The 26548-nt window shown below is 40.7% G+C and overlaps 1 protein-coding gene across 2 annotated transcripts in view; it reads left to right on the forward strand.

The window, feature by feature from the left end:
- Window positions 1-26548, forward strand: part of spns2 (spinster homolog 2 (Drosophila)) — a 69731-nt gene that overhangs the window by 25109 nt on the left and 18074 nt on the right. For both annotated transcript variants that reach the window (XM_034115086.1, XM_034115076.1), the window contains exons 3-8: window positions 13674-13810; window positions 17872-18023; window positions 20608-20674; window positions 23193-23323; window positions 24368-24523; window positions 24810-24999. In XM_034115086.1, coding sequence (XP_033970977.1) covers window positions 13674-13810; window positions 17872-18023; window positions 20608-20674; window positions 23193-23323; window positions 24368-24523; window positions 24810-24999 — 833 coding nt within the window. The remainder of the gene's footprint in view (window positions 1-13673; window positions 13811-17871; window positions 18024-20607; window positions 20675-23192; window positions 23324-24367; window positions 24524-24809; window positions 25000-26548) is intronic.

The following is a 26548-nucleotide window of genomic DNA, read 5'->3' on the forward strand; positions in this document are numbered from 1 at the left end:
ACCCATAACGCCAGGACTGTAGTAGAAGACAGCATTTGTGTCTTTTTAGGCTGTTGGGATCTTGGTATATACCAGGTCAAAGGCCTGGTCAGTTGTATGCCTGATAACTCACATTGTTGGATGAAACATTGGTTTACGTAAAGCGTACAGTAAAAGAGACAAAGCTGCTATCCAATTTTTAAAGTAAATTGCACTCCAATAATAGTTTTATATTTAGTGTTTCTGTGAATCATTTAACAACTGCATAGCCTCACCCTTCCTGAAAACAATGACGGTTCCTCTACTTGTAAGGATCTATTTGTCTTTGTGAACAAAAATGCCCATTGGCTGCGCAATACTCATGTCTTCTAATGTTAGTAAAAACACAGCTGATGATTTTGGCATCTTATTGGAAGCATTGTTGTCATTGACAAAATCAAGTTCAACAAGTTATAGAGATCATGTCCATATATCTTACAAAAGGAAGATAATTACTTTGACAAGCCTAGCCAGTTGTTGGTAGGAAAGTAGGTTTATGGTCAGTGTCAATCAAAAATGTTCTACAGTTGGATGGAAGCCTCTCTGATTCCCTTTTACACAGTGGGAAGTTGTGCTTAATCAGCTGTTTTCGGGTGATCACAGCTGCTCTTATTTTGTCTCTTGCCCTCGGTGGTATCCCTTGGTACCTCCCCTCTCGCTCTCTCCTCTCCCTCCCTCTCTATCAGCGGTTTGGCAGCTGTTGTTGCCTCGTTGTCACTCCCACTGGCACCTTATAAGAGTTAGAGATGGAGGGAGAAGAAAGGGCCACCTGTGCCTTCCTCTCTCTGGTCATGCATGGCAGGGAGCTTTAATCTTCTCCACTATTGATTCCCAAAGCCAAATAATTGCATTGCGATGGTGTTCAGCAGCCCCTCTCCTGCTGGGACGAGAATAGAAACGATGACCTGATGTTGCGTCGACATCGAGCCGCGAGTGTGTGCGTCTCCATCTCGGGCTGTTTTTATAGGCCATGTCTCGGAGGAAGGCAGCTGTGGGGCGATGATTGGCACCCTGCTCCCTGTCTCCTTCCCCCTCAATTCCTGTCAACGAACCAACAGAGTGACTGCAATCCAATCAGGATTTTAAGGCCAGTTTATCAAGCAGGCTGTTAACCCCTCTTCATGTAAACATCCTATCAGATCTCTAATCCCCTTTTATTTTTAAACACAGCAGGAACAGCATGAACAGTGGGAAGGTGGGGGTTTGAAAATAGGCTTGTTATTTCATCTTGTTTTTTAGTCGATATGGGAGTGATAGAGCATTTGTGGCGAAAAGGTTTTGGGCGATATTTTCTCCTGCTTCTTAGAAAAAGAGGCTGCAAACAGATCAATGCCTGACACCACGGGAGGCTACTCTCCTCGATCTGGCATCAACAGATCAATTAGAAACACACACACACACACACACACACCCCTCCTAGTAACACATATACACAATTTATACACACCCTAGCAAGTCAAAGTAAAAAATAAGGCTGCTAGTCGCTCATTTGCTCTGTTTTCATTCGTCGTTAAGAGTGTATGTGTAGGTAATGTGTGCCTGTATGTGTGTGACAGCACTAGTGTTCATATCCCATTAGTTCCAATAACAAGTGTAGCATACAGGAACACAAACACAGACAAGCGGGGCTCTCTGTCATTTCAGCCGGAGCTTGTCATTAAGCTGGTTGCTCCTGTAGTTACTGCAGGAGAGAAAAACTCCTCACCCCCGCACTCAAGTGCTGTGCTGGATCTCAGCTCGGTGGCATGTCACCAGCCACAGGAAATATCCCTGGGAAAATATAACTGTATGTTTTTATTAATGTTGCAGCTTGGATTGCAGTCTGGAACTCAAACTGGCTGCACCTCTCACTACTGTTTTCCTGTGCAAAGCATGCACCTTTCTTTATTTTTAACACATGTTTGCCGGTATTGAGCTGAGATGATGCACTGTTGCCATCCAGGCCTGGTATTCGTAGCAGCGTGTAATTCTCCCCAGCTGCAGCTCTCACACTGAGCAGGTAGAGGGAAAGCTCTGCTGTAGCTCCGGAGACAAGTTATCAGCTCTCAGAGTAGATTTAATAAAAGAAAAAGGGATTTAAGTTGGCATTAGGTAGCGCTTGATGGCAGCGTCTGCGGGAATTAGCTGCTGAGCTTGACAGAAACTGGCGAGAGAGTGCTGCACGGGTATTTCCCAGGCTGCATGTGGCATTTATCAAACGGCATTGGTAATCCTACACCGGTGGAGTCAGAACGGACAGAATTAGCGGTGATCAAAAATCTGAGGAATGCAGAAATGTACGAGGCGCCACATGAAGGGGAACCCAGCAGGAAGAGATGTGATGTATTAGAATGTCTGAGCTAAGACGTTGGCTCTGGTGTCCAACTCAAACCAAAGTTATGTGTCACACCCTCCACAGGCAGTCCCATTAATCATTAGGGGAAAAGAGAACAAAGCTGCCACTCCCACCTGAACTGCACACCTGATTAACACAACACACTGTTGCCACACTGCACCAATCACCATTGATGAAAACAAATATATACCACTCTGAATATCCTTATTCCACTCTCTGTTATAATGTATCTCTTCATTTGCTGACTATATTAATCAGTGGCAACATCATGGTAATATCTTATCCCAACCTTTGTAGTGGAGAGTATTGATTTCTGCCACTCTTATTCCATCTGAAGCTCATATAGAGAAGACAGGAAGAGGACTAAATGACTACGCTCCATTTGGATACAAAGCAGCCTTTTTATGAGACCCTGAACTCCAGTAAACAGCATCAGATTTAGTGCTATGTGTAATAGAATACACAGAGACGGTGCAAACCTCCAGGCTGCGTTCAGTTAAACAAACAAATGCTGTCCAAAGCAGTAAACTCGCCATGCCATTCCAACCTCTGTAATACTATATATATATTGCACATTTGCATAGTGATAAGTTGTCAAATGTAATACCAAGCTGAACATGTGTAATGTGAAATAGAATAATCAATAATAGAAAGAGAGCTGCTATCTAAAAAAAAAGAGTATAAATTGCACTACAATAATAGTTTTATATTTAGGGATTTTTTTTTGAATTATTAAACTGGTACACACCGTTTCTGAAAACAATGATTCCTCTACCTATACATTCACAAGTGGAAAACTTCAGGTACTTTTTCATGTGTACGGAAATGGACACATGCGATACAGATTGGGCAGGGGCGGCCCTGTAGGTAGATCTTTTGGGCTTGGTCATTTTAAAAGTAGCTCCCAAGCTGAAAAAGTGTGGGCATCCCTGAAAGTGTCTCGTTATGAATGAGAATGCTTTCACTATTAAAGGTAACCACTGAAGAAGCTCCATCAGAATCTTGCTTTACCGCAGATTCAGTAGGCGGTGTTGTCAAAGATGTGTCAGCCAGCAGCTCATGCCAAACAAAAGTAGTGACAGTTGGATACCGTAGAAAGATTTATTCATTTGCTGTCTTTGATCAGTTGTCTTTAACGGCATCCATGCATCTCTGCTATCTGATGCAGAGTGGAATATTATGCAATATGGTATAATGTTTCTTTACTGAGGGGGGGTACATGTGGTTGAAGTGCCGGACATTCTGTGTGAAGTGACCCTGACAGACGTGTGAAGATTTGGTTACCTGTTGTGTTTCCACAACATTGCGAGGGCCTTCTACCCTACATTTAAACTGGCACCCTTAAGGGTAATGACAAGTGTGGTTCTCACATTATATCTGAATGACAAATGCACTGTATCACAGAGTGTTGATTCTCTGCCCAAACCGATTGGGGCCGACCCAAAATATACCCTTTGGCTTGAATCAGGTCCAGTTGACTCTCAGGTTTTATTTTTTTATTATGTGTTAAGTGCAGACCTTTTTATTCTTTGATATGAGAGTTTTAGGGCTGTTTTCAATATTTGGTTGCAGAAAATCGAATGTCTTCTACTGCACTGAATAAACTTTAGTTGATTTAAGCTATTGTATTTTTATTATATATATATATTTTTTAATAAAAACTTGTATCTGAATTTCAGATTTGTAATCGCGCTTGGTCCCAAATTGGGATTCAGACGTGGGTCTGGCTTGGACAAAAACTATGCAGGTTTGCGGGAGTTGGGTGATTATTATTTGTTGTATCGTATGCTCTTCTATATATTGGTATCAGAAGCAGCTAAATCTAACAAGCATTTGGACTGAATATCTACCCAACAGTGTATTCATTGCAAGTTTCGAGCTTAGTTCTTCTTGGATTTAGCCTATACAAAAGCAAGGACAGAGTTACAAGGATGTTTTCACTGACTAACAAACAATACTTAGTCACAGTATCGCCTCCGGTTGCATAACCTTGTAATGACGGAAAAAGCAGAGGCAACAAAGACACTGGAGATGGAAGTTGTATTTATGGTAGCGGTGTGTTTGCGATGTGCTGAACGCTGACACCTATAGACACACACCTCGTCCACAGTGAACGGGTCAAAGTGAAACATACGGTGCTGTAAATGGCACCCAATGACAACGCCTGCTACAACGCAGGCATGTCCAGACCTGCAGATAGGATGTGGTTCTCCCATTCCTCTAATTCTGTCTGTGGCAGCTGAAGGACATTCAAATTCCTTGAAATGCAGTCCCTCGGTTGCACTGTCGATGCTGACTGTCAGGTTTCACAGCTGACAGCGCCTTCAGCTATGGTGGGAAAAACCCAATTTACAAAACCAATACATTTGAAAGAGGACCGGAAGCAGCAGGTTTCAGACATGCCGAATGAACGAGATCTGACTTTAAGGGGGTAGAGAGTATAATAATCAGGGGTGCACACAACTTTCTCAGTGAGGTACTCAGATGAGTACCTGGAGTCAGTGTTTGGTACGACGGGGGGGAGGGGGGGGCTGGGGTGGAGTACAGCGCTTCGCGATTGTACTCCAATCCAGTGGTAGTGGAGTACAGAGCTTGGGGCCGCGGAACGTGGGTACGTTGTGATTTACCGACGTTAACAGCAGCCCTGTCTGTGCAACCGCCTTCTGGAAAAGCTTCACAAGTACGTCGGTACGCAAATGCGCTTTGTGACACAAGTGACGGTACGCATTTCAGATTGTTGCCGCGCATGCGTACCTGCGTACCAGTTATGTGCACCCCTGATAATAATGATCTCATTCACTAGGATACATTATTGGTTTGCATCCTTATGGATAGAAACAACCCAATCAAATGGGTTCCTGAAATTCTGCTACTGCAGTGAGAGTCTATACCACTTTATTTCTATTTTTAAAAAGTATTTAATGGACTTGAATCTGTGACAAATAATATTTACTTTGAAAGTCTAATCTCAGAGGTAGGAGCTTAAGGGGAGCGGCAGGACACTTTGTGTGTACATCGTGAGAGGATTAAGCCACCTTTCAGTACTTTCATTTCCACTCTTTCAAACAGAATCACTGTCAGTTCCTTCCAGAGAAATTGAATTATTCCATATTCTAGTGTCTCAATGGCTTTTTGTGAGAATATAAAATAAAAAAGGATCAAATGGTGTGCAGAGCGTTCAGTATCCCACGGCCGGATGCAGGGCCTCACAGGTGCTCTGTTCAGTGGAAACTGGTGTTTCATAGGGAAATGTATCCGGAAAGGCTCAGTGAATATCAATTACACACACACACACACACACACACACACACACACACACACACACACACACACACTCACAACATACATGTATCTGCATTTCCTCCTGATGCTCCATTCAGAGTGGCATTGAACATTGAATCATAGGGGTGAGTCATCCCAGGTGGTATTGTTCTGACCAATCAAAGAGAGGTGTGTGTGTGTGTGTGTGTGTGTGTGTGTGTGTGTGTGTGTGTGTGTGTGTGTGTGTGTGTGTGTGTGTGTGTGTGTGTGTGTGTGTGTGTGTGTGTGTGTGTGTGTGTGTGTGTGTGTGTGTGTGTGTGTGTGTGTGTGTGTGTGTGTGTGTGTGTGTGTGTGTGTGTGTGTGTGTGTGTGTGTGTGTGTGTGTGTGTGTGATGAAAATTTGAGTTCCATTTTAGAAGGGTGTCGTGATATAGGCCCAAGTGGTATTTTAGAAATATTTTAACGTTCGGCAATTGATATTTTTTCCCATTTTATAAATTCATGGTTACTCTCTGTATTCGAGGGAAAGAGACAAAAAGCACAATAAACAAAGTGAAATATGAATTTGAAAAATGATATTATAACGTTCTGTAGGTATCACGATAATATTGTTTTTGTCAAATACTTATTTAACTGTAAAATATCATGACAAAAAAAAAATACAAATTAGATTAACTTTTATAGTACGGTGCTTCAAGTCACCATTCATTGTCATAGTTCAAAATGTTAAAAGGGTTCCTAAGGTTCTATTGATGATAAAAGATCATAAATGATGATGTGAATGGTAATAAAGGATTATAAATGATTAAGCCAGGACTCACAGACATTGATCATACTATTTATAGGTGTTGAATTGTGTCCTGTGTACTGTACTGTAACGCACATCCGTGTTGAGAAGGGTGCTATATAAATAAAGTTTTACTGACTTACTTACTGTATCCTCATCAGAAAGAGGTTACCTGCGGACATATGCAGCATGATTCACCTGCGTATAACATCACAGTAATGTGACAGGAACACATGTTATTGTGTGCTTTTAGTCTTCTCACACAGCTATTGTCCTCTCATGGAATGTGGTAAGACTAAGGTAATTGATGCAATTTGCTCTTTGTGGGACTTCGAGAAATATGCACAGCATCTTTTTGGAATTTGAAGAACATCAGAACCGGTTTGGCACTCCTAGCTAAAGCATTAAAGACCGGAATCGAGATTCATTGTGGGAAATTGTAATGTTTATCATCGGACTGCTTTTTTAAATTCTGTCAGAAGTTCACAGAGAATTCGAGAGACTTTCGATTTTTTCTTTTACCTCTGGCTACAAAGAGAATAAAATAGTTCAGAAGCAATAATGATCATTTATCTTCTCTGTGAAGGCTTTAAAAAATACAAATGTGCTTCTACCAGATTGACCTCAAATGAGTTCTCTGCAGTCAGATGAGGCAACAATAAAATGACCTTAATTATTCAACAACTCAGTAATGTCACCGGGAATCGTCTCTGTATTCACCGCAACGCTTTGTGTGACATTGCACCGAGTATACACTATAATTAAGTCATAGATGTCCTTGCCATTAATTAACTGCACAACTTGTTTTCTTAACTCTTGTCACTGGTGAGGAATTTATAATTGCTCATGGCCTATGAGGAGGTAGTTATCAGATAAACAATGGTTTTCAAAAGGAAGGAATCTGTGTTTGTTTAGGTAATAGCCGGAATATGTTGCATAAGCCTTATGACAAAGGCGAAATGTCAGGCAGAGCTGAAACTCAGAGCTGAAACTCAGGGCTGGTTCAAGTTGTTTTCCAGTCTGCTGTTGAGTCACTTGACAAAGTCACGAATGCCTATCATAATTACACGCCACATTTTAAACTATAATTATGAGAGTCAAAGGTCTTTCAGTAATAATGAAGTTTTATTTATTTTTTTTATTTGTGACAGTGAAAAATCCCATTATCAGTTCATGTATTTATTTATCCAACAATGTTATTGAGTGTTAATAGTTTCTACCTCTAGTGCTCCCGTTGAATGCAAACACTACGGAGGGTCGTATATTCACTAATAACCCTCTCTGGAAAATCCTAAAATCTAGAATAGTTTGGCCATTAAAATGCTTTTTGATTCGATTTCTAGCGAGAAGTGTATATTGTACTTTCATACTTTATTTCGAGTGTGCTTGCTTTTCTCTTTGGAAGTCATCACATAACGGCATTGTAATACACGGTTCGGCTGCATTAAATATTACATATCTGCCGTAGTTCTTTATTTATCTATGATCAGAAGACCTTTGGACAAACTGGAAGAACTGCCACCGAAACTGAATACGTGACGTGGATCATAAATATATCAGCAATTAAACAACATCTTCCATTTCTTTTCACACAATACGTCTCCTTGCAGTATCAACACTAATTCGGCTGACTTTGATATTTGATCCAATTGGCTGTATTTACACCATAACCTTGGCGTAACCTTGTCGCACTGCCACTCCAACATCCAATCACAGAGCTTGAGGACTAGTCACGGGGTTTGTACAGCAAAGCGGATGTTGTAGTCCCAAACGATAGCTGAGGATTCTGGGTAGTGTAGTGTCTTCGGAAACTCTGTAGTGTCTAAACTCCGAAAAAACTATTTGTTTCTCCGAATCGAAGGTTAAAAACACAAAAGCATTGTACACAATTTAAACCAATCAACATTGTGTAATTAACAAGGATAAACTGATGTTTTTTAGTGGATGAGTAATGCAGATATCACTGTGTAATCATTTGACAGTGAGGGGAATACTTCCGGTTTTATTATGAAAACTTCGAGACCGGAAATACTGTTTTCACCCCGTGAGGGTTGACGCCAACTTTACATGGACGCTGCGGAAAGACGTAGTATACACGTTCTCCTGGCGAGACCTCAAATCATCTTCGTAATATCGATCAAACTATAGATCCTACACATCCACTGGACGTAGATTCTAAAAGTACAATACACTTCTCGCTAGAAATCGAATCAAAAAGCATTTTAATGGCCAAACTATTCCACAATTTAGGATTTTCCAGAGAGGGTTATTTGTGAATAAACGACCCTCCGCAGCGATTGCAATCAACGGGAGCATGTTGTTTCTTACACGACCACTAGAGGTGCTACACTTTAAAACGTGACTATGGGTCGTAATAAGCTGCTGAACAATCGACCTATTTGGTCGTTTTTTGTAGGAGGACAGGCTGCTACATTTATGTTTGGTTTGCCTTATTCATTCAGAAAAATCCTATAATTTGTTTAATGTCATACAGTAGGTGTAGGACATGATTTGGAGCTCAGTAATAAAAGCTGCCTCTACCACACTGAAAATGCAGCTTGAGTCAGACTGTCTGAACAGAAGTCAAAGCTGACCATTGTTCTATAATAGAGGTTATGAAAACTTTCCCCCCCTTTGGCCCGCAGTGTAAACAAACACAGTCTCAGTCTCCTCCAGACTGCGACTCCTCACTGGTAGGGCTTTCCTGCTGCATATTTGTAACATATGCACTATATGAGAGATTTCCATCTTTGGTGATTAGCCAGGGCTTATCTCTGATGGCACAGTCGAGATCACACGAACACTTGGACTCGCGGTGTTCCACTGTACAAACAGGAATAAGCACTGAGACAATGGTGGTTGGTTTAGGAATGTGACTTGTGAGGACGGGCAACATATTATGCGTATTATAAATTCAAGAGCTGTTTACTGTGTGCCAATCAAACCTGTTTATTCATTCAACTGCTAACTAATCACGTGTTCAACAGAGCGTTTAACGTGTTTTAGATTGCTTAATTTGACATTTTCCACTGTAGTTTGACTAGTGAAAATGTAACTTTTTCAATGAACGTTTCTAGTTTTGGGTGTGACCTGGCATCTGTGAATACTTAATTTTTAGTCATGGTTTGTATGTCTTCTATGCAATGTCTAGAAATACTCTGAATGGCCAGCAGGGTGCAACTCCACAGGTTGAGAAACAAAGATTGAATAGAAGTCTATGAGAAAGTTACTTCTCTTTTGATTGGTATCCTGATTAAACATTTTCCAAACGATTTAATGATTTCCACAACTAGTTTCAAGTCTTCTCCAATACATTTAGAGTAAAATAGACAATAAAGGCGGGGCTACCTTGTGATAGGTAACACTGGTGTTGTCCAATTTGGGCATGTTATTGTCTTACAACTTTAACCCTTCACAGTGTGTCTTGTAAAGACTTGTGGACATTTTTTTTAGCATTATTTTACTTTAAAGAAAACATACCAGATCCATCAAAATGAGATGTGCTCAGAGGGAATCATGTGTTCCAAGTATGACAGATTTCTTCATTGGGCCCTTGTAGAATTGCGCAGCCTTGACAGAAGACTGACAGGAGAACAGTGGGATGTTTTTTACACTTTCTTTAAAGTGACAGGGCATTTCCTGCGAGCATGAAGATCCTCTATAAAGGTTACATGTGAAATCAGTGTGCATCCGGTCTCAGTAACAACATGTGATATCCTCCCTAAATCCAAATCTGGAGCACAGCAGGGATGTAAGAGCCGAATAATTTAATAAGAGAAAGAAATGCAGCTACGCAACCCGATTGAGTTGAAGGGTGTACCTGTTTTTGCTTTAAATAAACAACCTGCCAACATTCCTCTATGCTTCTTGTCAAATAAAAAAAGCATGTGTGACGGTAATTCATAGTGTTATTATTCTGTCAGTTAAAAGCAGCTTCTTGTCAAAATGTTTATCTGACACGTGCCCTTTTGGGAGTTCAGTCAACAATGTTTTTTTTACTAGATTTAAACTAAGAATGGTATTAGAGACATGTGTTTGTTCTGCACCAATGATTTATAAGGGTTGGCGTTATCTCTTTCCCCAGCTTTGTTGCTTACTGAAGCTTAACTCATACAATGTATGCAGGATATTAAAGAATATGCACACAGGGCTCCCTCCTCTTGCTCAGAAAGCAGCAAGGTTACAACTAAATAAGTGTGAGCACACAGCTAGGACGTGATTTCATTCGAGCTGACACTGCTAAGAGGTGATAATGAGCCTCAGTTAAAGGGCATAGCTTATCAACAAATCACAAAATGAATATGAAACACAGAGAGAGGGGGGAGGGTGGTCCTGCTAATGACTTCTAATAGGCCTGTTCATGATATAAGGATATGTATTTCTATCAAGCTAGCCAAGGAGAGCAATGATCTCTGGCCCCTGGCTTTTAAACCCATGTGGAACAAGCTGGCTGTGGCTGATAGTGGACCTCTCCCTCATTTTATCTCCAGAACGCCCTGCTCTGTGTGTGTGTGTGTGTGTGTGTGTGTGTGTGTGTGTGTGTGTGTGTGTGTGTGTGTGTGTGTGTGTGTGTGTGTGTGTGTGTGTGGTGTGTGTGTGTGTGTGTGTGTGTGTGTGTGTGTGTGTGTGTGTGTGTGTGTGTGTGTGTGTGTGTGTGTGTGTGTGTGTGTGTGTGTGTGTGTGTGTGTTTTCCCCCCAGCAGTGCCGTGGCTGCAGGGTAAGCTAAAGCTCTTTAGAGAGCCGGACCTGCACTGAGCAGTCATCACTGTAATTTAGTGTTACACAACAAACCTGCAGCACTTAGCCACATAAATGCTCACATTGAAGGCTGTCGAAAGAGAGAGGAAGAGGGGGGGGGAGAGACGTGAGGCTGAGAGGGAGAACATACTGAGGGGGAGGGACTCATTATGTGAAATGAGCAGCACCTGTGAAAGCCCAAACTGTAATTGATTGATTCATTAATAATAATAATTCAAATTCGATTTTAAATTACATTTCGCTATTTGAAATGAGATTTTTTTTTTTCAAGATGACACAAAGAGGTCATGCTGAGTAGGTTTATTTTAGTCGTTTTGGTATTTCCTGTATAAAATACAAGTTTAAATATTATACGGAAAATATATTTAGACCTTTAGACCTAAATGTCTTAATATATCACTGTAATATGAATTGACATCTATATACACAATCATTTTACACTATATTTCTTTAAAACATTGGATTACATTGCAGAATATGCATTGTTTGGAGTTTAGTAAAAATGAGTCTACTCACAAAAGCGCTCATATTTTGAAATTATTCCAGCATCAAATGTATTTGTGTTTATGTGCATGTTTCTGCACCAGCATCAGAATAAAAACCACATTAACGTAAAAAGTAAAGAAAAAAGAAAAAAATGAAAAATAAGGTAGAGAAAACTGAATAAAACAAGGGTAATGGTAGCATGAAGTCTTATGTAAAGTTATGATTTATAATGGTATTGAAGCTGACAAAATAAGGCCATCAAATAAATAAAACGTGGTAGATTGTATAACCAACTCTTGCATACTTGCTTTTATAACATTTGTTTGGGGTAACTATTCCACATTATATGATTACAAAACCACATCTTTTAATGTGTATCAAACCCTCATATCACATGTTCATAACTAAAGTTCTGCTTTAATCTGATTAATGCCCCCTTATCCTGTTGGTTGGCCTGAGCAGATGTGGGATGGTGATGTCTTATATAACCCCCCCTCCCCATTTTTCTCTCTCATGTCTCTCCTCCCTTCCTCTTCTGTATGTTTATGCTGATGATGTGTCAAAACACTTCAGCCTGCCTCCCTTAGTGCTGTCAGGAGAGAAACATTTTTGCCCTCTCCCCTCTGCAAAGACGCGGAACACAGTTTGAGAGCATTAAAGATTCAGCTTCTGTTTGGGTTGGTCCTCCTCATAAATATTGACTAAAAGCCCCGAGAACGAGGACTAGTTGTCCCCTCAGCTGCGGGGCAATTAGGGAGGAACATTTTTTAAAGCGCTTGTGTTCTTTCATGGGACATAAGTCTGGTTGTAAGAAATTAAGATGGAGGAATTATTTATGACCAAGGCCACCGCAGTCCTCTGGTGCTGCTTTGTGATATATTGCTATTCATCTCCTTGCATCTGTTCACTTTAATTGTAATTCCCGCAGTGATACATTCAATCCAGACATGTTTTTTTCTTTTCTTATTTTTTTTATTCCCAAATAACTGACATAATAAAATCTAACTCTCTTTTTTAAGAGCTACTGTTTTTGGCCACTTTCCAAACTGTAGCTTTTCGAACAATCCACAATAAATATATCCCACTTGATCTCTTGTAAAAAAAGAAAGATTAGGTAAATACAACATTAACCCTAGCTTTCCTCTAGTCATTTTTGACTGTGTAATCTACTTAATTTCCAGCTGTCTTTTGTAATTTAAACTGACTTTCATCTCCATATTACTTATATTTTGTTTTTTACAACTCCTGGTGAAAATATATTTTTGTCCTAGGTCAAAATATAACTTGCAGTTTTTCAAATAATCTCTAATAATCAACAACATACCTTATATGTCTAAAGCAAAGGCAGAAAGCCATAAATCAATATACTCGAGGTTTCCCATCAAGGGTCTATCGCTCTATTTCCACAAATCGAATCACTCACGACCCTCATCACCTTTCTCAGAGACATCCCTCAGTGCTGTATGATCTCTATCTAATATTCCCCTTGCTAGGTTTCGTGTAGTGTATGTCAGGTTATGAAGGATAATGGAATCCTAATTGGTTGTGTTGAATGGAGGTGTCCTCTGGCAGTCCTTCAGTGTGCCTCTGGCTGACTGCTATCACACAGTCAATCTGGACTGGGTCTCGGCCTCATAATGGGACCTGAAAGCTGAAACACTTGTCTGGGTCCAGTTGGAATTCAAGTTATGTTTGTGGGTCAACCCGAAAGATAACACCCCCCTTATCCCCGTAAAAAAAGAAAAAAGGGAATGGGATTTTTCTGGTTGATTTTGGATTAGGGCAGAAAAGAAGCTCTATGGCAATCACAGGATACCCACAGTTTTTGTGAAGAAAGATAATCCTCACAAATGAACACCACTTTTAAAAAAATGTAAGTGTATTGCCAGGAGTAAAAAGCATTTAATACTTGAAGCTGTAAATAGCAAAATGCAATACAAAGGCTGAGACACGTATGATTGCGTCTGTATTAGTCATTTTATGTCACTATATGCAACTAATATTTTCTCTTCTCCTTCCTTTCCGCAGTCTTCATCTGCAGCTTCATGGTAGCGGCTCCCATCTTCGGTTACCTGGGCGACCGCTTCAACAGAAAGGTCATCCTGAGCTGTGGCATTTTCTTCTGGTCCATTGTTACTCTGTCCAGCTCCTTCATCAGCATAGAGGTACGACACTGCATGACAGAAAGTATGGCAGCACCAGAGCTGCAGTCTTATTCTATTAGGCAGCCGTCACTGTGACAAGCTAATTATTCTGTTATGATCTGGATATGCTTGATGTTAAGGCTAGTAAAAAAATGACACGCTCCTTATGTTGAACACCCGCTTTGCCTTTGTAGACATTCTTTATGTCCCTCCCTCCCTCTCCTACTGGCAACTAGCCAATCAACTAATGAAAGCCCATGCCTCAGACTTGTCTCAATTACAAGTCTTTAGAAGATAAGGCTCTGTTGTTTCACTGCCCCTTGACAAGTGGATTTAGATTGGATATCTCTAAAAGTCCCTGTGTGCTGTTGAATGCATTAAACAATAAAATTATTCCCGGAGTGGGGGGTGGGGTGTCCCGCCGTCACATTACAGTAAAAGGCTCTGTGCATGCGGCTCGGGTAGACCGAACCATTATACAGTCATGATGGACGGTCTCGATAGCATTCTGACGATCTGAAGTCGCTCCACAGGCAGGGATGTGTGGCATTAAAAGCTACGTGAGTTACATTGATGCGGCATGCGGCCTGTCTGCAGAGCAGTGTCATGAAGTCCCGCAGTGAGTAAGCCAAAGCTCTTCAGCCCAGAGCAGTGGAAGGGAACGACAGCTTGGAGATGTCTCAGGATGTCCTTCTCCTTAAATACTCGATAGAATCGTCTGCTTGGAGACAAGATGGCAGCCATTCCCCAAGAAGGAAGTAAATTCATGCTGCTTATGGCTAAGATCAAAAATGAAGGGCCTCTTCCGCTCCGACAGATGCCACAAATGCCGCTGATTGCTGATGAGGACATGGGATGCTCAGCTCCTGCAGTACTTTGCCCCCAACTTTAACTTTCCCCTTTGAGACATAATCCTGAGAGTGACAATCAAATGGGACACGAGTAGATGGCTCTTATGCAACAGCTGTCGCCATGAGAGATGAAAGACATGACGTGTAATGAAATGTTAATGACCACTTACAACTGAGTCCTATCATTACGCATTTAAGACACTGTGGGGCATTTTTGAGTGATCTGCAGCAGACTCAGAGTTCAGATCTTATGTAACAGACATTTGCCAGTGCTTAAAAGCGAGATTCCACCCTTTTTTCTGCACAAGCACAACAGATTATACTCATAAAATGATCACTTGCATGGCATTTGAAACACATTAGTGGAAGTCTATTTATAAATTCGTACCCATTGGAAACATGATTCATGTCATTAAATATTATCTATAAAGAGGGTGAGACCAGGATAATGAATGTTACGGTCCAATCTCTCTGATTCATGATCCTATCAAATCTATAAAATGTTACCTTCTATAGTCATCAAATTTGTCGAGTGTCAAGCCTTCTATGCCTTATTAAAGAGATATAACGCATGCATTAAAAGAAACTATCTATGTACTCTACAATTTGCATAGTGGTAAGAATTGTTTTCTATAACTTATGATAACCATTATTAGGATTTGCCTAAATAGCTTATAATCAGAAATGTGGAGCTACTGAGCAAATGTCTGCATGCTAAGCCGCTATAATAGGATGATTCACATGGTAAATATTTTACCTGTTAAACATGGCTGTGTTCTGTTGAAATAGTTTCAGATGTTCCTATTACCTCCCTTATTCTCCTTATCAAATCAGAATGTTCTGCCTTTACAACTAATCTAATCTGTCTGGCACTTACTAAAAAAAATACTTTTTGTTTATTGCTGCTTGCATCTCTTTTCCAATTGGTGATGAAATTCTGGTGACCACACAAACAAAAAGCACTACCATTACAATCCCACTAAACGACGGGCAAAAGAAGAAAATAGACTGACTGTAAATCATTCAAAACAATGTGACAAACAGAAAGATATACAGCAGGGAGAGCTCAGCTGTGATCAATCATGAACACAGCGGCTCCCACATAAAAGAAGAAACAAACAATTGAAAGAGAAAGTTCACTGCAAAATCAAAATAGACTACATATTTGTTTGTTTGTTTCTTCTGTAGTGCTATTTATCAATCTAGATTGTTTTGGTGTAAGGTTCTGTATGTTGGAGGTATTGATTATAGAGATGTCTGCCTTCTCTCCAATATAATGGAGCTCGATGGCACCCGGCCTGGTGCCCAGAGCACCAAAGAAATGGATTTGAAAAACTCAACAGCAATGTCTCTTTCATAAAAACATGCCCGGTTACTTAAAATAATCCACAATACCTGCTGTGAGCAGTTTAATGCAGGAACTAGCAAGCTAGCAAACTACAACTGTTAGGCTAGCCCAGTGTTGCTCGGTGAGCTAGCCATATGCTTCCATTCATCTGCGTGGTGAGACAGTTCATGAGTGTAATTCGGTAAAAAATCAAATGGTTCCTACAAGAAACTGCTCACAACAGGGTTTATAGATTACATTAAAAAGCAGCGTCATGATTTTGAGAATAAAACATTGTTGAAACGTATTGTTTGGCGCATTGAACACCACAAACTGGGCGCCATTTAGTAGTCTTGGAGAAAAGGCAGACATCTTTATGGCCGATATCTCCAACTCACACCAAAAACATTTATATTGATAAATGGCACTACAAGTAAGAGGAAAAATATGTTTTCTTGGATTTCGTGGAAGATCTTACTTTAAGGCAAATGAAAAACAATTAAACAATAGGTGTAAATACCACAGCGGAGGCTATTTATTTGTATCTTAAATAGGAGGTATTTGTGTGTGTATTGTAGTCTCCAGTGCATGTTTGATGGCTGTGTGTATGACCCCATGACATGATGTCACATCCACCAGCGTGAAGCCTCTAGTGTCGGCTAAGAGCTCGGGTCAGCAGGGATCACTGTTTCTGCTCTGCGACCAACAGCACCATCATCAATCTCTTTTAACTGCTGACAAACCCTACAGTGGTACACCTCATCACGCTCCATCATAGCACACTCTCACATTATTAGGTCCCACATTGAGCATTTTTTAGGTGGAAATATAAACATTTCCTCCGTAATGTAAGGAAATAATAATGTAAGAAAATCTACGAAAGCTACCAAGTGAAAATAATACAGTGTCCCTTTACTGAAACATTAACAAATGGCACTAGTTCTACATGAATCTAATAATAATCATGGGACTAATGGAAAAAAATCAAGGGCCAATATTTGCAGGATGAGTCATTCCATCCAGGTTGTACAGGAACCAGATTACTATGTATCTTCACAAGCAGATACCAGAGTCTGTATCCAGTGAGTAGTGGTTTCCATGGAGACAGTTAACAATCCAGCTGCCTACACAAGTGCCCCCGCCAGCGTGCATGCTCTTATTAAAGTCTTTTAAGTATTCATCTTTTCATTTATCACTTTATTACCTCTGATGGAAGATAATATGCCATGGTAATTCAATACAGCTAAATTGGATTGCACATTAAAATGCTAATGTGAAGCTACTTGACAATTTCATTAGGTACATTTCTTTTTGGTTGACCAAAGATAACCTCCTTAAAATGTTAGACCAAGTGCAACAACATTTTGGATGTCTTGATATATGACAATAGGCAATATGTTTGCCTTGTTTTATCCATGTATTTTTTCTTTTAATGTTTATTTTATTATCTTTTCTTTTTAATGACTGATTTTAAATGCCATTTTCTTAATGTCGTCCATTTTTGTAAAGCACTTTGAATTGCCTTGTGTTGAAAGGTGCTATATAAATAAACTTGCCTTGCCTTGCCTTGTTGAAAAAGGGATAACATGGAAAAATATGAAATGTAGCCAGGAGATCATGAAAGACTGCATAAGACTGCAAAGAATATTTTACCAATATATTTCTACCTCTGATTATCTTATAAATAATCTCCTAGAGAGTCAGACGATATGACCATATGGGCATTTGTACACCTGCTTAGTATTTTAGGAGTATAGGTAGACTTAGACCGTCTATACTGTGTTACACTGAAACTTTTCTTCGGAAAAAGATTTCTGACAAAGATAAATAGCCGTTGGGTATTTGACAGTGTGCTCTGACTCTGAGCTTCATAACATAATTCATATTTCTTTTTCTCTCTGCAGTACTACTGGCTGTTTGTGCTCTCCAGAGGCCTGGTGGGTATCGGAGAGTCCAGCTACTCCTCCATCTCTCCCACCATCATAGGAGACCTGTTCAATAACAACAGCCGCACCATGATGCTCTCTGTCTTCTACCTGGCCATCCCACTGGGAAGGTAAGTGCCAGACAGCTACCGGAGAACCACATTTCTATATTTAGAGGTGTTCCTGTAGACATTTTATGAAACTATAGCTTAGTGCTTTCATCCAATCCAGCAGGTTCTTTACATGTTAAATCCAAAGGAGAATGAGCATCGACAATTTAAATGATCCTCACATAGAAAAAGGTCAGGCTAGCTCCTGTCTGGCTCTTTATTTTCTCCAGACACACAAAGAGCCCTCTGCAGAAAGAAAAGTAGAACTTACAATTGGCTGTGTGAAGCCAAAGGAGGAAGAGAGGCTTTTTGGGTTGTGGCGTGGGGCTGTGAGAGTAGGAGGTATTATTAAGCTCAAATCCCCTGCCTTTTCAGTTCATTCAATCAGAAAGAGGGCCACAGGGAAAAAACAAACAAAGCCAAGTAATAAAAGATGAATGTACCGGTGGATGCCACTTGAGGTTTATCATTTTATACGGTGCCTAACAGTATGCGTCTGAGCAGCAGCATCCTGCAGTGTTTTCCAGCTCCTGCATGCAGGATCACAGACAAGGAAATGTTAAGTAAATAGGGAATATGCTGCTCTGTAGATTGTTAACATAAAAATCGGTTGGCAACTTCCAATTAGTTTCATTGTTAAATAATAGGTTGATTATTTTCTTGATTAATTAATTAGTTCGAAAATGGCGTTCAGTGTTTCCTTGAAGCCCAACTTGATGTCCACAAATGTTTTGACCAAAACACAAAGACTTTCATTTTTTTGTAAAAGAAGAGTAAATAAACCTGCTAATATTTACATTTAAGAATCTGTAATCAGAGAATGTTGAAATGTATTTCTACTCAAACCATTTAATCAATTACACAATAGATGGCAATTCATGTAATAGTTTACCACTAATCAATAAATCATTGCCGCTTTATTGCCGCTTCTATTGGCTGATTCGAGACAGTTGGACAAAAAAGGATGTGAAGTCTAAACTGAGTGGTTGTGTAATGCCAAAATGTTTGGGTCGCAGTAAACTGCCCAGCAACAGAGACAATAGAAGGTGAAAGAGTGGGCCTCAGTAAAGTGCATTCAAACATCCTATCCAGTCTCCCACTTGTTTGTACCGAGGTTGTTATGACCGTCTCCAGGAAATGACCTCAGGAATTAGACCGGATTCACAGGAAATGGATTCCCCTGCTCTCCCTTTCCCCATAATTTAAACTTGGCCACAGAGACAGCTTTCTGTGCCGCGCCGGTGCTTGATCTGAGCATATTTTTCATGCTCCAGTTTTATTGTGGGTGTTGAACTTTCCAAACACTCGGTGGGTCGACTCTGATAAGATTAGCTGTTAGTCACCCACTGGAAATATCATATGCTGTCTGAGCCCATTTATACTGCTGTGTTATTTTTGGAGATCTAATCATGGAAGCAGACTGTTTCCCCTTTGCTCTGTGTGTGTATGTTAAGCCAGTTAAACATGTTTTGGCCATTTAGCAGCCACTGCTGATAAGAACCCACTGTTAAGTCATTGGCAACATTTGCTTTTTATCTGGTTAAATAAAGGTTAAAAAAAAAAAAAAAAATGGAAAACAGCACCTCCTGAGGCACTGCACATGCAGAGAAACAGGTTCTCTGAAAAATCAGGAAGTCTGACTGACTTTTACTGGCTATTTCTAGTTAAGGAACTACAATAGGATGGGTGACAAATATAGTGGGAAAACCACCTGAAATGTCTAGGTATTTCGCTACTACATCGTATTTGTGGTAAAGGAACACCATATTTTTTAAAGATACTCCCTCATTTGGTTTGTTTATGATTGCGGTAAGGTGGGCTGGCACTAAAAATTAAAAGTCAATGTACAAGAAAAAGAATTGCCTTTTTTTCGTCCAACAGTTTTAAATACGAAAAAGGCAGTTTATTATCACATAAAACAAAGACAAGTAGGAAATAGCAAGCTGGAATCAGATTATCATTTTTGCTTTAATAACGACTAAGATGAAATCAGGTTATACTGAACACAAACAAATATCAAAGACTGATTAGATCTTTACTGCATTGTTGTGTTGAGATTATGACCACAGAGTTAGCTATCTGTCCTTCAGTTTACTCTACAAATCCTCTTTGTCCTTCAAATGCTGATGCTATCCAGCAGCGGAGGCTTATCACAGCATTAGGGGCGCTTTATCTGATCAGATCTGGCAACATTTTCCTCAAAGCATTTCAATGCTATGTCCCTGTATGACACACAAGACACGCTTAAACTCAAGTAAAATGTGGTAGAATTCAATAACACTGTGACAACACACAGCCTCTAGCCTTCTGACAGCCGTGGTACTGGAGCGCTCTGTTGGCTCGTGGGCGGTACCTTTGCACCTGCATTTTGTGCACGAATCACACTTCCATAAATAGACCAACGAGATAAGTAGCTACCGGTGCTTTGATCAGTTCATCACTGTCATAAGCCCTCCATGTCAAGCAACCAAACACTCAACGCCGCAAACAAACAGGATATAGGCAGATGTGGATTATGGGCTCATTTACTTGATATACTGTGTCCTGGGTGAAGCAGGTTATGAGCTATTTATATGATGTTTTGTATCTTTCTGTCTCTCTGCAGTGGGTTGGGCTACATCCTGGGCTCCAGTGCCAAGGTGGCTGCAGGAGACTGGCACTGGGCACTGAGGGTAAGGTCATCCCCCAACACTGCACACAAACATGGACACAACTTTAGACAGATGAAGAGCCCCTCCTGCAGGGCTCTGCGCTGAGGACTGTCTTGGATCTGGGGTCAGAGGGGTCGGTGGTGGCAGTAGCACCTCCGGGAGGGGGGGGACAGCCCTGACATTGTAGGGAAGTGACAGAGCAGAGAGAGCTCAAGGCTCTCACATACATCCACATCATCAGCAGCTCAGCCTCCAGCCTCCTACAAAACCCTTTCTAAAATCAAATCAAAAAAATGAAACATCAAACTCAATCACCTTATATGAGTTCAAGCTAAAAGGCTGTGTTTTGTAATGTTTTTCCGTCCTGATCCTAAAGTGGATTTGCGTAATGTTAAGTTACGCTGTGCTAATTAACATTAGTGCTTAAGTTAGCTCTAGGTATGTTGCTTTAATAATTTAAAACATGTGTTACGTTTGTTACACTATGTCCGTAATAGGTTGAGTTTTACGTCACCAGCTTACTATTGCCTCTTCAACAGTCTATTTTTTAAACAAAAGAGAACAATGGAGTCCATGGGTGGGAAATGACGCATTTCAGGAACAGATGCTTTTCAAAGAGCGCAAAAATCCCTTGCAACAAATAGCCTACATACTGTACTGTATGTTGCCAAAGAAGGCACCAACCTAGCATAAAGACACATTCTTTCTTCATACTGGCTCAACATTGAGATGGTTCCATTTTAATTAAAGGCTGATTCAAGCTCTCAAGAAAATGTATCTGAAGAAAATTGGTGAGATGTCCACCCTTGATAAGGTATTGCTTTAACAAAAAATCCATATTGGACAGTTATTTTTGCAGTAGCACACTTACTGCATACTTAAAAGCAGACACAAGTGTTAAATCAGGACCATAAATCACTGTTGTCATAGCATTTCTTTACAAGGACTCCAATGAGTACCTGAGACAAAGCGTTTAGAGGCATACCAGCAGTAATGGAGAGCACCAATGAACGGTCTAACGGGACTCCCCAGGAGCAGCCGACTTTGGGGTCAGCTTTTAAAAATCCTAAAAACAAAGTCTGACCTGACTCTCATGAACCGACATTTTTAAAGGAAGCCATTAAACATTCCCTCAGCATGGCGTGGAGGAAGGGATTCCTGGAAGTGACAGCTCCCTAGGTTTAAGGAAACAGGACACACGTCCATTTCTTCTTGTCTTTGTGGGGTATTCAAAAAAACAAAGAGCGGGGCAGTTTGTTCCACAGCAGCCACAATGACATTCCAATAAAACAATCTCAAAGCCAATTAATCACCGGTGTGGCATGTAGAGGAAAACAAATACCAAGACATGAAACAGCTTCTGTGAGGCGGTATCCTGCTTTAAGGAAAAAAACACTGCAGCGCTTCCGTTTGTTTTTGCCCAACATGTTCCAGCTACCTTGTTTTGCGAAATGTAGTCGATAAGAAAGAATAGGGGGGGAGGGGTGGGGTGCATAGATACAGTATGAGGAGCAGGAGAGGGCAGCAGCTAATTTGTTTGATTGCCAACCATCCATGCAGGGAGTGTCTAATGGGCCCTGTGGGAGTGAGGGTCAAAGATCACAGACTTCTGGTGTCTTGTTAAATAATGATGAGGGGACATGAGTGCAAAACTTGTGCAAAACAAAGCAAATATTAATTTTATTTCAAATGAGCCCGCTCTGTTTCTTCCATTAGGCTGCCTCTCGCTGAAAGCATATTATAATACGCCGATGTGGATCCAATTAAGTTGCTCCACACAAGTAGAAGGAGAAAGGAGACATTATAGGAAAGGAAATTATCAGTGCTGTGTTATCCCGCACCTGAGACCATACCCACTGCATTGGACCGCATAATCAGCAATGTTATGAGCCACATCAAACTCAGAATTACTCCCTCGATGGAAAACCAGTGCACACATATACACACTTACACACACACATTTTACTCTACCCCAGTAATTGTGCATATAAATGGATTTTATAAGCTACAATAATATAAAATGATGAATACCCCTGACAGATGAAATTGTTTAGTTTTTTGTGAGCAATTTGTATTACTCTACCAAATCCTCCCCCACACATCCCATCCTGCTTTGTGTCCCCCACACAGACACACACATGCACAAACATGCTACCTCCATAAAGGATGATAGTGAACATAATAGCAGATGGGCATTTATAAAGGGTTTCACCTTGGTGCAGAGCTCACAAAGCAGCTTTCAAAGCCCAAAAGCTCTTCTTGAGTCTTGTATGCTGATGCACACAGAAAAAAAGCCCCCCCACACACACACATAAATGCACAACAGAGTAAGCAGAGGGAATGTTCTCGGCTCCAGAGGGCTTGTATAGGATGTCAGGCGTATCGGCAAACAGTGGCCTTCCATTCAGATTGTAAACACACTTTTCTTTGTCCTGAATCTCATGTCTGCCCCCCTCTCAAACACACACACTGTGAACATCATGTCAGGGAGATGTGTTAATACGATCCAAAACCTCCTATGTCTTTCTTGCCCTGATAGGTGTCCCCAGCTTTAGGGATCATGGCAGGAACCCTCATCCTGCTCTTCGTGCCCGAGCCAAAGAGAGACCAGATGGGATACATCAAGACCCGCACCTCCTGGCTCTGTGACATGAAGGCACTCGCCAAGAAGTAAGGCCGACTATCCCTTTTAGAGAACATACAAGGTTTAGGAGGTATTGACCTGTTAACCTGTTCAGAGATTAGGCCCTAACATCGTCTATTTTACCCCAATACATCAAATACTGTATAGCCAGGCATGCAAAAAAGAAAATTCTTCACATTTTGAATATAAATCATTACATATTTGATCTTTTGTACAGGCGTTTTTATTTTGTATACAAATTGGATTAGTCCATTAAATATTTTGTCAATCATCATCAAATGAATCAACTATTTTGATCATTTAAAGGAATACTTCAACCCCAAATGATATGTTTGTATCATTTACTCACCCCATTTAACCTTGAATCCTTAAAGAAGACTTTGTTTTTCTCGCAAAGTTGATTATTTGACAAATGTACTTAAGGATAAGTATTCTCTTAAGTCATTCAAAATGCTGAACAATTAGCTGAATCCAACTTCTCAACTGTTTAACACAGTTGTTCTTTTTATTGAACACGCTTATTACATAAACACATTCACTCCTGGTTAACCTACACTAGCCATTAGAGGCATAGGAATGTCTACACAGGACACAGTGAACCAGTATCATTCACTCAGCAGCTCTCTGCAATACTGCTGAACTGTGAAGGCAGCTTTGCATCCTGGACACTGTAGGCCCTTGTTATTATATGACCTGCGGGCTAGACTTCTTTAAGAAATGTTATAAACTCTACTGAGATGTTGCCATGTACATTTATGAGAGCTCAGTGCGACTTTTAGCTTTACACAGTCTTCCACATTCACAACCAATGGAAAGTGTTAACAAGTGTTATTGTTGTCTACTGAGTAAAACTGTCAACCTTAGCTGCATATGATTTCAGCACCAGAGCTGCTTTCAATTCAAATATTCTCACCTGCAAGATAATGCTTATCTTTTATAACCTCCCTGTTATCAGATGGAATTTACAAAGAGATAGAGACGGAGAGAGTGTGAGTGTGTGAGAGTATGTTTGCCTTTTGTGAGCCAAGATAATCACTTGTTCTAATCGCTTTGTTTCTTTGTCTGGCTAGTCGGAGCTACGTTTTCTCCTCCCTGGCATCCTCCTCGGTGTCCTTTGCCACTGGTGCGTTTGGTATGTGGATCCCTGTGTACCTGGCCAGAGCTCAGGTGGTGCAGAAGACGGCAGAGCCCTGCACCACTAAGGAGATTTGCAGCAGCACAGACAGGTGAGAGGTTAATGACTAAACACATAAGACAGGCTTTGAAGTCACTGGTGTAATGTGAAACCTAGTAAAAGAGAAAGATAACCAGCATTGTGTTCACAGCTGGATGACCTGGAATGAACTACAATAGAGATATAGCTGTACAGTCTAGTTCATCTACAGGGAAAAACGCTTATAAGATCACGGTTAAAGCAGCTGCTTGCTAACTGAAACTTCCTTTGAGTGATTGTCTACCAACTTGCATGGAATATATGTTTATTAACAGTCTCCTCTCTGCTCTCCTGTCCAGCTTCATCTTCGGGGCGATCACCTGTGTGACGGGTCTGCTGGGCGTGGTCATCGGGGCGGTCACCACGCGCATGTGCCGCCAGAAGACAGAGCGAGCCGACCCGCTGGTGTGCGCTGTCAGCATGCTGGGCTCGGCCATCTTTATCTGCCTCATCTTCGTGGTGGCCAAGAAGAGCATTATAGGAGCCTATGTAAGACTCACTTCCTGTCACTATTCTGTGTATAATATGTGCGACAGAGGAACTTTAATCAAACAATGGAGAGGGGTTGTGATAAGGACACATTTTGCTTTCCTATTTCCAAGAATCAACAGTGCCTCAGTGAGAAATGGCCCTCTACAAAGAGTGATTATGTTAATTAAGGATTAGCCTCTGAGGCTGAGAATTAAAAGGGAAAGTCTGGTATCCAATCTAACAAGAGAAGGCTTAGTAAAAGCTCATCAGGTGGAATAAAACATGTTAAAGACACCTTGCCTAATGCCAGATCCTCTCAGGCCCACAGGCAGTGAGTGGGTGTCGCTCCTCATAATGAATAGTGTAATTGAAGGTTAGATTGAGACAGCCTCAGGAGCCGCTGCAGGTAGCTGAGGCTCATACCTCATCCAGCCAAAAGTTAAAAGTCTCAGGCTAATGCCCAGAGCACGTGAAAGTCTGATTGCCTTGTGAAGCAGGAAAGGGTGCAACTTAAAAAACCCTGCCCTGAAACAATGCACTCCGAGCTAAGCACCACTTTTCTCACTCTTATCAGAGACATGGGAATAGGAACTGACTCTCAACAACTTGGGCGGTAATACTGCTGGAAACTGGAAAAGATGGAAAATATTTCCCTGCGTGTAAAGGAACTTGCTAACCTTGGCATGCTTGAACCCTGACTTCCTTGCTGTATATGTGAGGTGTGTTCAAGTATGTAATCTTATCTTGGACAATGTCTGCTTATATAGGACTGCGATAACATGCCATTTCAGTCAACAAAGCAGTATTAAATAATAACCTTATTAATTAATTGGAGAATGCTGGTGGAAACAGCTTTTTAACTAAGTAGTTACTAAATGATAAATCACTTACTTAACTGATGATTTTAATTTAATAAGTTCAAATATGAACTCAGATAAGATCAAAAGCCCACATTTATTTAGTGTTTGACTGAAGAATGATTTGAGACATGAGGTGCTGAAATGTCCATATTCATTAATTAAATAATTACAGATCCGTCCAACATTATTTTATATATAATATATTAATCTTCTTATTAACACATTTGGGAAAGATTTTTGCTATTAGATTTAGCAATAAGGGTTGGCCGATTATAGCCCCTTAGTATTGAGATAAGCAAAGAGATCTTTTTCAAACAAGTGTAATAGAAGTTCAATCAAACAGGCTGTAACTTTAAAAAGGTTGCCTTCTTCTCAGACTAATCTTCTGTAAACTATCAAATGATCGTACAGTACAGCAGCAGTTGTAAGTGATCAGCTCAGGTTTCATGGCGAAGCACCGACAGATGTGTCATGTTATAAGGCGTGACGCGGCTGTAACCAGCGACCCTTCGCAGCTGTTGTCTCGTCAACACACAGCTAATCTGAGGAAAGGCCGGGCTTCTCTCTTCTGAGGGGCAACACGTCGGTCACGGTGTCTGGTTCGCAGCTCTCAGGACAGACTTGTCTAAATCTCCTCCGTCAGACTGTAGATCTGGCCCACTGGCAGAGGGGTTATTCCCCTGCAGGAAACACACATAAACCTCCCG

Source organism: Trematomus bernacchii, unplaced genomic scaffold (assembly GCF_902827165.1).
Source record: "Trematomus bernacchii unplaced genomic scaffold, fTreBer1.1, whole genome shotgun sequence".
Classification (NCBI taxonomy): domain Eukaryota; kingdom Metazoa; phylum Chordata; class Actinopteri; order Perciformes; family Nototheniidae; genus Trematomus; species Trematomus bernacchii.